This window comes from Macrobrachium nipponense, chromosome 15 (assembly GCF_015104395.2).
Source record: "Macrobrachium nipponense isolate FS-2020 chromosome 15, ASM1510439v2, whole genome shotgun sequence".
Taxonomy (NCBI): Eukaryota; Metazoa; Arthropoda; class Malacostraca; order Decapoda; family Palaemonidae; genus Macrobrachium; species Macrobrachium nipponense.
In genome coordinates this window covers 59236106-59249957 of record NC_087208.1, presented here as the reverse complement: position 1 = coordinate 59249957, position 13852 = coordinate 59236106, and the positions used below count along the sequence as shown (strand labels likewise).

Sequence of the window (13852 nt, the reverse complement as noted above, 5' to 3'; positions counted from 1 at the left end):
TCCTCTTGAGAGTTTTCGACCTCGACAAGGACTGGGACGCGTCGTAGGATGGTATCGGCTCTCCTGTCAGGTGCTCGCTCAGCCCCACCCAGACGACTGTCATGGTGGCGGCAGAAGTTTAGCCTACAGTACGAGTTCGTAACCCTCCTCGGGAAAACTTTTTCTCTAGAGGGTAACGTTTTCCAAAACTCTGAGCGGCCATCACTGCACGGTGATGGCTTCTCGTACTCGGTTCTCCGACTGCTAGTTCCGCTGGAAAGGCGAGCGAGTATCCAATCTTCCTCCCCCATTCCCTCTCTCCCTATGGCTGCGAAGGGAAGAGGAGGGATCCTGCAGAGCGTTCTCCGTAGGATTCCACGTTGGGGACTGCGTTCCTGGGGGGACCTTCGGGTCCTACCAGATGTAAGTCCCCGTCGTTGAGGAAAGATCTTGCCCCATCCTCGATTTCTACAGGAATAGGGAGGACCACCACCCGATGATCGTCTGACAAATTCGGTGAGGGTTTTGCCGAGTGCTTAGAGTTCTTTGGAATTTCCAGCACTCTCCAAGTGTTCTGGTCTTCTACGATCTGCAAACACTTGGGCGAAACCACGGTCCAGAGTGGGCGAGATGAGAATCCCAGATAATTGTTACTACGGTAATCGGGTATCTCGCTGAGTGCTCGAATTCCTGGAATTGCTAGTGTTCGAGAAAAGCACTGCTGCTGAAGGAAGAATATCTCAGGAAGGGCTCAGCCTGGATGGACCTGACGGCCCGTCGTCTCAGTAGGCGGCCAACCCCGGGATAGAGAAGAACGGGTGGGAACATCCAGTTTGGCTTGAACTATCGTCTTCAGTATCCTGTTATCACCATAGAAGTCTTTCTTCAGGGAAAACTTCTCTTTCACTCTCTTCATTAGAGAATGAAGGGTGTCGGCTTTCAGTCCTTATTCTTGTTCCTCGAATGGAAGAGAATTTAGGATGGAGGTTTATGTACAGGAACCTACAAATATACTGCATATATTGCCCTCGCGACATGCTTCTGTTATCAGTTGAATTGTCCGAGGTGTAGGCACATACCCTAGTTAATGCTACGGGTTGTGACCGAGACGAATAGTATCTTCTTAATTGAACTGCAACTCGGGACTGCCCTGCAAACCTCCCAGGATTACCAGTTTCGATTTTGAGATACTTATGGTATTGTTACAACAACAGCACCTCAGCGTTTGCATTCACCGAAATCCATTTCGATTAAATGCAAATGCTCGAGCGTATTTTTTTTGCGCTCGATGGTTCTAGCCAAACGCATTCCTTCTTGGAATGGATAACCTGGCAACTCAGGATGACGAGTGAGCGAGAGCTAGTGGTGTATTGGGCTGCCTGCCGCATCCCAGTACCAGCTGGCTCTCCGAGATAGCACGGTCGAATTATGTCTCTCTCCGCTATAATGATTGACTACTGAACCAAATCTCTGCCCGGCAATCGCAGACTTAAGTCTCTGGTTGTCTGGAATTCTCGCATACATTAATGACCATCTTTACTGCATCGCCTTGGACATTGCGAGAATTTTCAGACAGAGATATCTCAATAGACTTGCTATCATCTTTCTGTTTACCGCACGGTAACAGAAGTCTGTAGCCTAGTCTCCCACTGCATCGCACCTGCCACTGCGATAATGCAGAATGATTTCTTCAGACATCTGAGTTTGCCTTCTAAATATATCTCGTATTCGTAGGTGTGCAATTGTTCATTGTTCACCCCGAATTGTAGATGTATAATGGAAGACATCGCCTGTTCCCCGCCCTGCCAGCTCTACTTCCAATTAGTATATAGATGTCCTCCCTGGATAACCTGGGAAGATGATGATGATAATTCAGCCCATGAGAAGCAATTCTTCAGGCAGTACATCCCTGTGTTTTCATTACTGAAAAGCGCTCCGTTTTCATTGCAATTCCGACTTCTCACCGAACAGCAATGAAGTAGCGGTTTAGCGTTTTCAGTCCTTTGTAAATGACAGGGATTAAACTGTCTTCGCGGGCTGGTGTCATCGGCGGGACTTTTCTAAGTTCAGAATCTTGAGAGTTACTTCTCTCGATTCGGCTGTGAAGACGTAGGTCTGCATTCACCTACTACCTTCATCTTCAACGGCACATAGTGTTGTTTCTCCTTAGCTGAGATGCAACTACTATGAGAACTTCTGTCTTGCCATCAGGGACCTCGGTCTCTAGAAGGCAATTGACTTTCGCCTGTTGGGCACATGCCTTGAGAGAATCATCATCTCGCCTTCCGGCATCGGTGGCAACAGATAGAAGATTTGTATGGTCTCTCAGCATAACCCTTCAAAAGGCAAGGGTCATGTGACTACACCTCGGATGCTTGGACGGCTCGCCTTACACAACTGAACGCAGTCAGTCGGCAGCTGTCGAAGCATCCAAGACCTTCTCGAGCTACGCTGTGGACTTAGTATCGGTTGTACCAGATCAATGATTACTTCATCCTACTAGTGTGTTCCGGTACCCATAACCATCGACACCTACCATGGAGTGTCGGTGTCCTATCCACCACGGAGACAAAGAGATTTCGCCGCAGTGGGGTACGAGACCGCAAGAGACTTCGCTGCAGTGGGATACGAGACCGCGAGACACTTCGCTGCAGACGGATAGACCAGTATGGGTACTGGACATCACTCCGAAGAATATGTCGGACAGGAAGATGGATAGGTCATTGCGACCATATCCTTCTTTCCCTCTGGGACTGCCCACAGGTCCTTGGAGCCTCATTCCCTGGACCAGTGGTGGATGATTGCAAGATGTGTTTTTGTTACCCAGCTCCTCGACATGACAAGTTGCATTTCGTCCATGGTGTGCAGTTGTAGAGGTAAGAAGGATGCGAGAGTGACTGGCTCTCCCCCCTCCACGCTTTGTCTCTCCATTCCTCTCCTTCGGGTTGAGGATAGGACTCGAACTCACACTGTCTGGTCGGACAATTGATGCGGTAAGCTTATACATAAGCATCCTTTTTATGTTTCTTATCAGAATCATAGAAGTAATCCCGCTCCTTCCTCTAGCAAGGGGAGGAAGGAGACTGACAATAATGCAAACCCTTCCCAGAACTTTGCATTAATGTCTCCGACGCCAATATTGTTCACAGCCCTTTTTCGGATGAGTCACGATTCCTCACTCATTTAGAAAAGGCCCAGAAGTCTGACTCTTAATCATGCAGCTCCTATACTCTGATCAAGTTGTCAGAGGCAGCAGGGCACTCCTCCTCACTCTTACGACCAGGAGGAGTAGCCTAGGTGCGCAGAACTCCAGTCAGTTCTAGAGGCTCATTCAGATTCCTCTCACCAAGCAGTGAGTCTTCCTATTGTTAAAGGACGGAAAGGTTTGTATTACGTATCGGAACAAATAACAATTTGTCGAAAATTGTATTTTTCCTAACTATACAAACCTGAGGCCCTTTAACAAATATGCCCACCTCATGCCACCACTCAATCTGAACCTGGGCCGAAAGACAAAGTGGAGTGTTTACATCCGGGCAGGCTAGCCTGCCCCATGGTAGTTACTGCCTAACCACCTTGTTCAAGATTCAACGGCCGTAATTCCAGCTATGCCGCAAGTTACATTCCAATTGTTAAAGGACCTCATGTTTGTATATTTAGGAAAAATACAATTTTTGACAAATTGTTATTTTGAGAGCATTCATGAATTAATGTAGTTTAGTTTTGTAGTTGGAAAGTAGGATTTTAGATGAACATAGTTTTCTGTTGCTGTATTCTTTATATTAAACAATGTGTAATCCATTTCGTATATATGTATGCAACAGAATAATATTAACAATAACAAATTTTATATTTAATCATTCCTTGTTGGTTGTACATTGCCCATATCTATAAAGTTGTTCTATATCTTATGTGACATTTAGTTTAAGATCGTAATATGTACTAAGTTTAAGATACCCGGTGTGTTTTATGGTGGCTTTAAACTCATTCTTGCTTGTCTAAAATATCCAGTCTGTGTTTTATGTTGGCTGTAAACTCATTCTTCTTTGTTTTTCTTATTATATTTTTCCAGGTCTTTTGCTATCAGCCCTTAAATAATTAAATTAATTTTGTATCATGTCTGTCCAGAACAAAGCATTTATTTATCGAGGCTTGGAATACGAACAAATAAGAGATTTTACTCAGCGTATACAAACGGAGTTCCCCCAGGCAAAAATACTCCCACCCAACACTCCTCCAGATGATACCATTCGTTCATCTGATGGGCAGTATATTCAGGTATGTCATTTATTAGTTTTGATATTGGATACATCAGATTTTATCTCCCCTGTTTACAGATAGAATACTTTATAGGTATCAAAACCAAAGTAATGCATAAAACTTAATTGTATACATTTTTGTTCTTATTTGATATCACATTGTGTTACTTTGTTAAGTCATGTCTGGAAGATCTTTTAAGCTTTATGAACTAGAAATCTTTTTATTATTTTAAAATAAATAATCATAAACTCTTGTTTAGGAGAACCTTGACTTGACTGGTTTTCAGTCAGTAAAGATTTGTTTTTAGTTGATTTGTAGTGTCTGTTTGAATACAAGTAAATATATTTATACCCAAAGCTGTATAGTATTCTAATTTGTTCCGATATGTATACAAACCCTTGGTCCTTTAACAATAGGAAGGTACTTAGTGGCAGCTGAACCGGTCGTAAGCTTCGAACAAGGGGGTTCGGTAGTTAACTACTTGTCCGGCAGTGGGCGGTCAGCTCGACTGTGAGGAGAGGAGTCACTTTGCTTTCGGCCGCGCTAGTGGGTGGACATCCTGCTCGTCTCTCTGCCCGCTTCAGTCATATGCTCTGTTTTCTTCACTTCGTGAAGGCGTTTATCTTTCTTTTTTACTCAGTGTGAATGTACAAAGCCTGCGTACGTACGTATATGTGTTTTTTGTTTTTATCATTCTCAGTGAATATTGCAAGTGAAAATGGATTCCCAAGATAGCCGAAAGGACCCACTCGAGCACGTAACAGTTTCATAATTAATGTGACAAAAATATATACGGATGGATCAAAGTCAAGTAGTGGTATTGGCTGTGCAGTTATCCTTGGTGATACAGCATATACAGCTAAACTACCTGACTTTGCATCCATATTCACAGCAGAATTAACAGCCATAGTCTCTGCCCTGGATATAGTTGTTCAAAGTAGCGACACTAATTTTGTCATTTACTCTGATTCCAAAAGCACTTTAGAAGCTATTAAAAAATTCAATAGCTTCCTTTCGTTAGTTCAAAAAGTTCAAGAATCGCTCCTCCATTTGTATTATTTGTGTAAATCTGTCTCTTTCTGTTGGGTCCCTTCACATATGGGGATTTGCGGAAACGAGATGGCAGATAGGGAACGAAAGCTGCTAGTGTCATCAGAAACAGCCTTTAGTAAAGTGCCCTCATACAGATCTAAAAGGTCCTTTTAGGTCTTATATTTTAAAGCAAATGGCAAGAAAGATGGACTTCTCATCTTGCCAATAATAGAAAGTACGAATATTAGAAATAATATATTGCCGTGGCTTTCGTCTTTCCAGTCTGATAGGCGAACAGAAATAGTTTTTGAAGGCAGACTGAGGATTGGGCACACTTAATTTGACTCCCATCATTTATTTTTTTAGAAGGGGACAGCCCTCCAGTGTGTTGCTTTGCTGTGGCCGAGAATTCTAACAGTGGTAGCACATTCTGGTTTGCCTTGCCCAAGATTTTTAACCAGAGAGAGAGATATCTTAGGGGTAAATCCCTTTGTGATATTTTGGGAGATAAAGCAGATATTTCTGCTCTCATCTCCTTTTTAAAGTCGATAAACATTTTTAATAACATTTAATCGTTTTTTATCTATCACATCATAGATATATATATTTATTTATTAAGCATTTTCTTCATTCATTTCTTCATTAGTTCATTCATTTCTCATATGGTAATTTATATATGAACCAATTTCTTCATACACTAATTAACTCATTTATAATGTAATTTATTTACTCTCCATTACTGCGCTGAATGGCTTCTTTGGCCCCAGTGCCTGGGCTTTTGCCCTAAAACTCATACATCCATCCTCCATCAGCTGCAGATTGTGCCCTGTTGTGGAGGGCCGTAAGTGTGGGGCCTTCCGATCATCTGTAGAGGTTGATCCTCATGATTTTTATACTCTGTGTAGAGGGCGAGAATACTCTCGCACCGAAACATGTGATACTTGTATTTTTTGGTCGGAGGAGCAGTGGAAGCGCTATGGGGGGAGGAAGAAGCTGCCAAGGAGTCGTCGGAGAGTTCTCCGGCTACGCCCTTGGTCACGGACACCTCTTCCTCTTTTCTCCCTCCATCTCAGCTTTCTTGTTTGGCTCCTTCCCCTTCGGGGAGGTTTCTCACTCCTTCTCTCTTGATCAGTCGAGCATGGAGGGGGGCGCGAGATACCCCGACATCCAGTTTATACTCGGGTCCTCCATTCGCTGGGCAGGAACTGTCCCTCCCGGGCGAGGGGGACCACCCCCCACTAACTCGCCCCGAATTTTTCCTTCCTCAGACCTGCTTGCACGGGGGACAATCTCGGACAGGCCGGTACTCGCTTGTTTTTTTTTGCAAGGGACACCGACGGTCCAGGGGCTGCTGAGTCACCTGGCAAGAGGGACCATGCTGGTAACACACGGGTCCGACTACCACGAACGGTGTCCATAGCCGGGCTAAAACGGTGCTGCCTGCTGCACCATGGGTGTACACTCAGCACATAGCCACGGTGACCCCGACAGCTGCTGTGCAGACACCGCTGCCGGAGGTTTCGATGCCCACTGTGACGCCGCCACCTGGTTTTGCTGCTCCTGCTATAGCCCCGGTGTCCCAAGAGCTCTCCTCTGGTACTGCCTCCTGTGCAGAGGATGCCGCTGGTTCCTGCCCCGCCTCCTGTTCCTGAGTATGCTACCGTTCCCCAGGTCCTTCCATACAGGTGCAGTCGGGCCCTATTGCTTTGGCAACTGCCCTGGCTCTGTCCTGGATGGAAGACCTGACGGTGGTGCTGAGGAAGCTGACGAAGAAGAAGAAGAGGAGGAGGAAGGTGTCGTCATTGTCTTCATCGTCTTCTTCGTCGTCGTTGTCTGCCGCCGCTTCCCCTTCAACTTCTAAGGCCCCACAACCGAAGAAGAAGAAGGTTGCTTCCTCCCCCCCTAAGAAGGCTCGTGCTGAGACTTCTAAGGGTCTGTCCCACTCCGGTGGGATGGTTGGGACTTCCGCCGGTCCTCCTGTTCCTTCGGGAATGGGGCCCGTCTCTCCTTCCGTAAGGAAGAAGAAGACGAGGACCGGAGGAGTGCCGGCTAACACCGGCAACTCCTCACCTGGCGCCAGAGGTTCTGCCTCGATGCCAGGTACCGTCTTGGCCTCTCGTTCGCGAGAGTCACCGAGTGTATGGTCACCTGCGGTTGACCGTACAGCCAAGACCCAGGCAACAAAGTCTGCTCGGCGCCAGGATCCAGGCACGGAGCGGAAGACTGGCGGGGTTGCTCAGGCGACTCTCACCAGACCAGGGATCGCTCTCGCGGCGATAAGCTGGTACCCAGGGTTGACGTGACTGTCCCAGACTGCTCGCGGGCTGAGGCGAGGAAGCGGTCCCCTCGGTCGCCTGAACCAGCCTCGGCTGGTCCAAGCGGCGTGACGTGCCGTGAGGACAGGCCTCGCTTCCACCGCGACAGCGGACTCTGCAGGTCCCCTGACCACCACTCCTACTGGGACCGGGCGGAGAGGGGGACCAGCAGCAGCTCTTCTGACGCTCAGGACTGTCGCCACTGTTCTCGGTCCAGCCGCTCGACCAGGCCTGCAGCCCGATTGCCACCGCAGGTTGGTGATCGCCTGCAGCCCCCTCAGCACACCGGTTCTGCCGGTGGTCGCGGGGGAGCGTCAGGTCTGCCTCTCCGATCCCTTCAACTTCCTCGGGCTTCACCGGGAAGAGCGAGGCAATCAGGAGTGATCGCGAGATCCCGCCACGACTCCCTACGAACCTGGCACGGTCCTCGGACCAACCAGATCGTACGCGCAAGTGGCAGGAGGAAACCAGGAGGGGTCTGTCGTGGTTCCTCTTGTGGAAGGAGGAGGGTCTCAGGAGGCATTCTCGTTGGACGGGCTTGACGGTCCGTCTCCACAGGATGCAGTCACTCCTGAGATCCAGAGGTGGTTCGCGGAGGTAATTGTGGTGATACATCAGCACAACGACCTCGGGGAAGGATCGCTGCTCCCATCTTCCGAGCCCACAGTGGGCTTGGAGTCATTCTGGGGACCTAAGAAGGAACCCAGGACGACGGTGGGTCTGCTGCGATCGGCCTTGGCTGACAGCGTGCTGAGCCAAGTGGACGCTCTCGTCTCCGGACAGGAGGGTTCGCTTCGGTCCGGTAGGTCTTCCAAGCTCCTTCCTCCACCTCTACTGTGACAGAGGCACCTCTTCTTGCCTTCAGAGGACCCTCTGCCGCCCAAACAGGTTAACCCGGAGCTAGCTAGGCTAACTCCGGGGGTGACTCTGCCGCAGCTCCTGTCGGAGAACCTTTGGTTCTTGCAGCAAGAGGTCCTTGCCTTGGAATCTACCGCAATGGCAGCATTCCAAGCAGTCTCCTGGCCCACCAGACGGCTAACCTGTGGGCCAACCTGGTTCTCCGGCATAGAGACGCTGTTCTCACCCGAGTGACCAGGGCAGCTAGGCATGAAGCGGCTCTGGGTCTTCGCAACGGACCGGTGCGGAGTTCCTCCTCTCTCTTCCCCAGAGAGATGGTGGACACTGCGGTGGAACAGCAGTGCACTGACGACAGTGACCGTCTTGTACACCAGGCAGTCTCCAAGGTGGCTGGGCAACCTCGGACGGCTGCTGCTAAGCCCAAGAGCTTAGCTAGCGCTTCCTCTGCGGCCAAGACGGTCGCCTCGTCGAAGCCGAGAGGAAAGACTCTGCCTTTGACTTCTGCTGTAAGGAGTGACCGCAACCAGCCCTCCTCCCAGTCATCTTGAGGAGGATCTGGGAAGAAGAAGTCGAAGAGAGGAGGGAAACGCTAGGGACGGCGTTCCCCCTCACCTGCTGCCGGAAGTGTGCCTGGCAAGCCATGGGGTGACATGGCAGCGCTACGGTGCGGAGACCTGGATAGTAAACGTCCTTCGGGAGGGATTTCTACTACCCTTCGAGTCTCGGCCACCCCTCACCTCCAACCCGGTCCATCTGCAAACCTACGTTCCTGTCTCGACCAAGGACGTGACGCTTCGGCAGGAAGTAGAAGCCATGCTGAGCAAACGTGCTGTGGAGATTGTATAGGATCAGTCGCCTGGCTTCTACAGCCGACTCTTCCTAGTGGAGAAGTCTTCAGGGGGCTGGTGCCCGGTGATAGATCTCTCTCCCTTGAACTGATTCGTTTGCCTGACTCGGTTCATGATGGAAAATGCACGTTCAGTGCTCGATTCCATCAGGGTGAACGACTTCACGCTTTCGGTGGATCTGAAGGACGCATATTTCCAGATACCCATCCATCAATCCTCCAGGAAGTACTTCCGCTTCATCCTTGACAGGACGGTGTACCAGTTCAGGGCACTTTGTTTCGGTCTCTCAACCGCCCCACAGGTGTTCACGCGAGTGTTCACGCTGGTGTCGGCTTGGGCCCTCTCGGTAGGGATATGTCTCTTGAGATATCTCGATGATTGGTTAGTCCTGGCGAGCTCCCGCTCGCAGTTGCTACAGGACAGAGATCGACTCCTTGAATTCTGCCCCGATCTGGGAATCGTAGTGAATTACGAAAAGTCAGATCTCGAGCCCAAGCAGAGGATGAAGTACCTGGGTATGCTGATCGACACGGTAGCAGGGCGAGTCTTCCCCGCAGATTTGCGGATCAGCAGGTTCAGGGAGGTAGCAAGACAGTTCCTATCTCTCCAGGAGCAACCAGCTCAGCAGTGGCAGGTCGTGATCGGTCACCTGTCGTCTCTCGAGAAGCTAGTCCCTCACGGGAGTCTTCACCTGCGGTCTCTTCAGTGGAGACTATATAGGAGTGTTGGTCACAGGCAAGGGACCCTCCCTTCTTCCCTGTGTCCCTCACGGAGGAGGTGAGGCAGGACCTAGCCTGGTGGCTGGACGACGGGAACCTCATAAGAGGAGTGCCCCTTCGCAGCGCAGCAACAGAGATGGCTGGATACCTCAGACAGTCCTCTGCAGCTGTATACCAGGGGAAGTGGGCCGTCTTCTGTGGTTGGTGTTGTGGACGGGGTCTCTCTCCTCTCAGAGCCACTGTTTAGCAGGTAGTGGATTTCCTCCTTTTTCTTCACCGAGAGAAGCTCCTCTCCTTTTCTGCAGTTAAAGGATACACAGCCGCCCTGGCCCTAGTCCTTAAACCGCGAGGTGTGGACATCTCTTCTTCCTTCGAGATCTCCCTCCTGATGAAGAGCTTCGAGAGGTCTTGCCCACCCAGGGAACTCAGTCCCCCGGGGTGGGATGTGACTCTTGTCCTTAGTAGTTTGACTTGCAGACCCTTCGAGCCAATCCGAGAGTCGTCAGACAGGGATCTGACTCTCAAGACCCTCTTCTTGCTGGCCCTGGCATCGTCGAAGAGAGTAGGGGAACTTCATGGTCTTTCCTTCGATGTCAAGCAATCCAGGGGATGGGGATCCGTGACTCTCGAATTCGTCCCGAACTTCGTAGCGAAGACTCAGAATCCTTCGGTCCCTGACGACCAGTTCGAGTCCTTCACGATCCCCTCCCTGAAGGATTTCACCGATAATGATGCGGATGAGATGCTGCTTTGTCCTGTGAGGGCGCTATGGTGCTATCTGAAGAGAACTTGGCACCTCAGGCCTGAGTGTCGACGCCTCTTCGTTAGCACCAGGGTTACCAAGAAAGAAGTTTCCAAGAACAGTCTTTCTTTCTGGCTGCGTGAGATGATCAGGAGGGCGTACGACACGGATGGTAGTGACGACACCCGTACCCTTCGTCCAAGAGCCCACGAAGTCAGAGGTATTGGTCCAACCCTTGCGTTCTGCAAGAACTTCTCCCTGGCGCAGGTTCTGAAGGCAGGGGTTTGGGCCAACCAGACCACCTTCACTTCATTCTACCTTCGGGATATTACCCACAGGTCCTTGGACACTTTTTCCTTGGGACCCGTGGTGGCTGCTCAACAAGTTGTGTAGTCTACCCAGCACCCGAGCAGACAGAACAGCATTGCATCCTTGCGTGACTGCATGAATGGATGAGTGAAAGAGAGAGTGACTGGCTTCTCTTCCTCCTTCGTTCTTCTCCTCTACCTGTGGGCAGAGGGCCGCGGCCGTCAGTACACTGAACAGGAGGCCAATGCAGGTAAGCTACACAACTGAGCTCCATTCTATCCCTTTCAGTAGGGATAGGAGTGTTTATCCACCACTCCCTGACAAGGGGGGGGAGTGGAAGCCAACAAGAGACAAACCCATGTCTTTATTTTGGCTCTTGAAGTAGGAACTAGTTCTTGCCTTTTGCTATTTATAAGAGGTACGCTCCTCCCTCTTATAAATCTGGTCCAGAAGTCTGACCACTGATCCTGCGGTGCACACCCCGATCTTCAGGGCAGAGGCTAGGATCCCTCCCTCTGCTCTTACGACCAGGGAGGGAATCCAAGGTAGGATGAACACCAGTGTGTTCATAAGACTCAAGATTCCACCCACCAAGAAGTGAGTCTTCCTATTGTTAAAGGACCGAGGGTTTGTGTACGTATCGGAACAAATAACAATTTGTCGGAAATTGTATTTTTCCTAACTATACAAACCTGAGGTCCTTTACATATAGTCCCACCTCATGCCACCCCTCACTACATTTCCTGGGCCTAAAGCAATGTGTCTCCTCTTCGCAGTCGAGCTGACCGCCAACTGCCGGACAAGTAGTTAACTACCGAACCCCCTTGTTTCAAAAAAAACAAAAGGGGCTTTACGAGCCGGTTCAGCTGCCACTAAGTACCTTCCTATTGTTAAAGAACCTCAGGTTTGCATAGTTAGGAAAAATACAATTTCCGACAAATTGTTATTTTTTGGAAAAAATATGAATATTTGAGATTTTACAGTTTGATATTACCATGCAGATCATTTTTTATGGACTAATCAACTCGGTTTTCTTGTTTCAGATTTGTGCTGTGAAACCTATCCCAGAACCTAACCCAAAGTTTGACGGCTTGGAAGTTGATGAGAGGATTCTCAAGTACTATGCTGTCAATCATGTTCGCTGTTTCTTTTATGACAGAGCAACATATCGTGGAGGTGCAGACAAGGATAATGAGTTTAAGGTATTTATGTATGATTTGAGTAGTGTTTGCATCTTTTTTTTGTTTGTGTTTAAATTTCATTAGTAGTCAGTATGGTTTACCAGTATTTTTTAAAAGGTCATCCATGTAAGTGATTGGATTCATAAATTCTGTACTACAAGTCATACAAAATAAACTAATATAGTGTTTGCTTTATTGCAGAACCTCTGGATTGAGAGGATAACATACACAATAGAGTCAGAGTTGCCAGGAATTCTCAAGTGGTTTGAAATAGTAGACCAGAGGATAGAACAATTATGTCCGCCCCAATGTGCCTGTGAGACTGTGGAGAAAAATAATAAGCAACTGAAACAGATGTCCCTCCAGTATAGAGCTAACCCACATGTAAGTGTTGAAAGAAAGATTTGTTGGCTTTAACCTTTAGAGTCAATTAAACATTTAATATCATTAATGGAGGAGTTGATTTGATTTGCATTCATAGGATTTATCTTTATTCAATAGGTTATCTTTAGATGGAGACTCCTGTATTTTTTTTTTAGCTCGGAGTCAACCTTTTTTTATGCGTATATTCTCTCATTTTCTCTTTGTTGGAAAGAATGAATTGATGCATCTTTTTTGTTGAAATGTTTCATTATTTTATTCAGTAATTTAAATTAATTAGTGAGCAGTCAAACTTGGCAAATAATTAGATATACTCTTTATAAATAATACTTATTTTGTTCATGAACCTTACCTGTCAGATATATATATAGCTGTATTCTCCGAAGTCCGACAGAATTTCAAAACTTACGACACACGTAGTGGGAGTCAGGTGGTTAGTACCCATTCCCGCCGCTGGGAGGCGGGTATCAGGAACCATTCCCATTTTCTATTCAGATTTTCTCTGTCGCCGGTACTGTAAACATCTGTTTTCTGTACCTCTATCTTGGGATTTTGAAAACTTTTCGGCTACTTAAGTATCCTGATTGACTTTTGGTTTTTGACTTTGGATCTGTGGCTAGGCACACGTTATTTGTGGACTGTTTTAGATATTGGCTTGATTTTTCCTTAAACTAAGATGTCTGGGTCTAGTTCGGCTAGCGCCAGGGTATGTTGTAAGGATGAAAGTAAGGTGAGGCTACCGAAAGCTTCGGTAGACCCCCACACAGTATGCAAGAATTGTAGGGGACATTTGTGTATGTTTGATGATCGTTGTAAGGAGTGTGAAAGTCTGTCTGATTCGGGTTGGAAGGCGTATGAATCCTATGTACGCAAGTTGGAGCGTGATAGGATCAGGAGGTCTTCCTCCAGAAGTATGTCAGACAGTAAACGTCAGGGCATTAATGTTTCTCCTGCTAACCCTCCAGTAGCATTTGCAACTCCTAACCCTGTAGTGTCGCCTTCGGGCCCCGAAATGGTGTCTGTGGAGGGTAATGCTCTTTCTGTGATTCTTGATTCGCTGCGTAATCTGGAATCTAAAGTGCTCGCCTTAGAAGGTAAAAGTGATCATAGTGCAGTGAAGTGCAGTGATAGTGCCCCTAATGTTGTCAGATTGGCCCTATAATGCCTCTAGGCCTGGACCTCTGCCGGACTCCCAGGATACAGGGAGAGGGCATGTCGAAAGCCGAAG

General features: G+C 48.2%; 2 protein-coding genes across 2 annotated transcripts in view; one reads left to right on the top strand and one right to left on the bottom strand.

Annotated features, from left to right (window-relative positions):
* Positions 1-13852, bottom strand: part of LOC135194991 (dedicator of cytokinesis protein 4-like) — a 180019-nt gene that overhangs the window by 113210 nt on the left and 52957 nt on the right. The window lies entirely within an intron of this gene.
* LOC135226926 (dedicator of cytokinesis protein 5-like) lies at positions 4070-13786 on the top strand. Its single transcript, XM_064266605.1, has 4 exons — positions 4070-4257; positions 12106-12264; positions 12445-12627; positions 13442-13786. The coding sequence occupies exons 1-4, from the start codon at positions 4096-4098 to the stop codon at positions 13784-13786; spliced, it is 849 nt and encodes a 282-aa protein (XP_064122675.1). The 5' UTR covers positions 4070-4095.

Coding starts and splice junctions, on each gene's coding strand:
- LOC135226926 (XM_064266605.1), top strand. CDS start 4,096: ATGTCTGTCCAGAACAAAGCATTTATTTATCGAGGCTTGGAATACGAA. Junction 4,258..12,105: donor CTGATGGGCAGTATATTCAG/GTATGTCATTTA, acceptor TTCTTGTTTCAG/ATTTGTGCTGTGAAACCTAT. Junction 12,265..12,444: donor ACAAGGATAATGAGTTTAAG/GTATTTATGTAT, acceptor GCTTTATTGCAG/AACCTCTGGATTGAGAGGAT.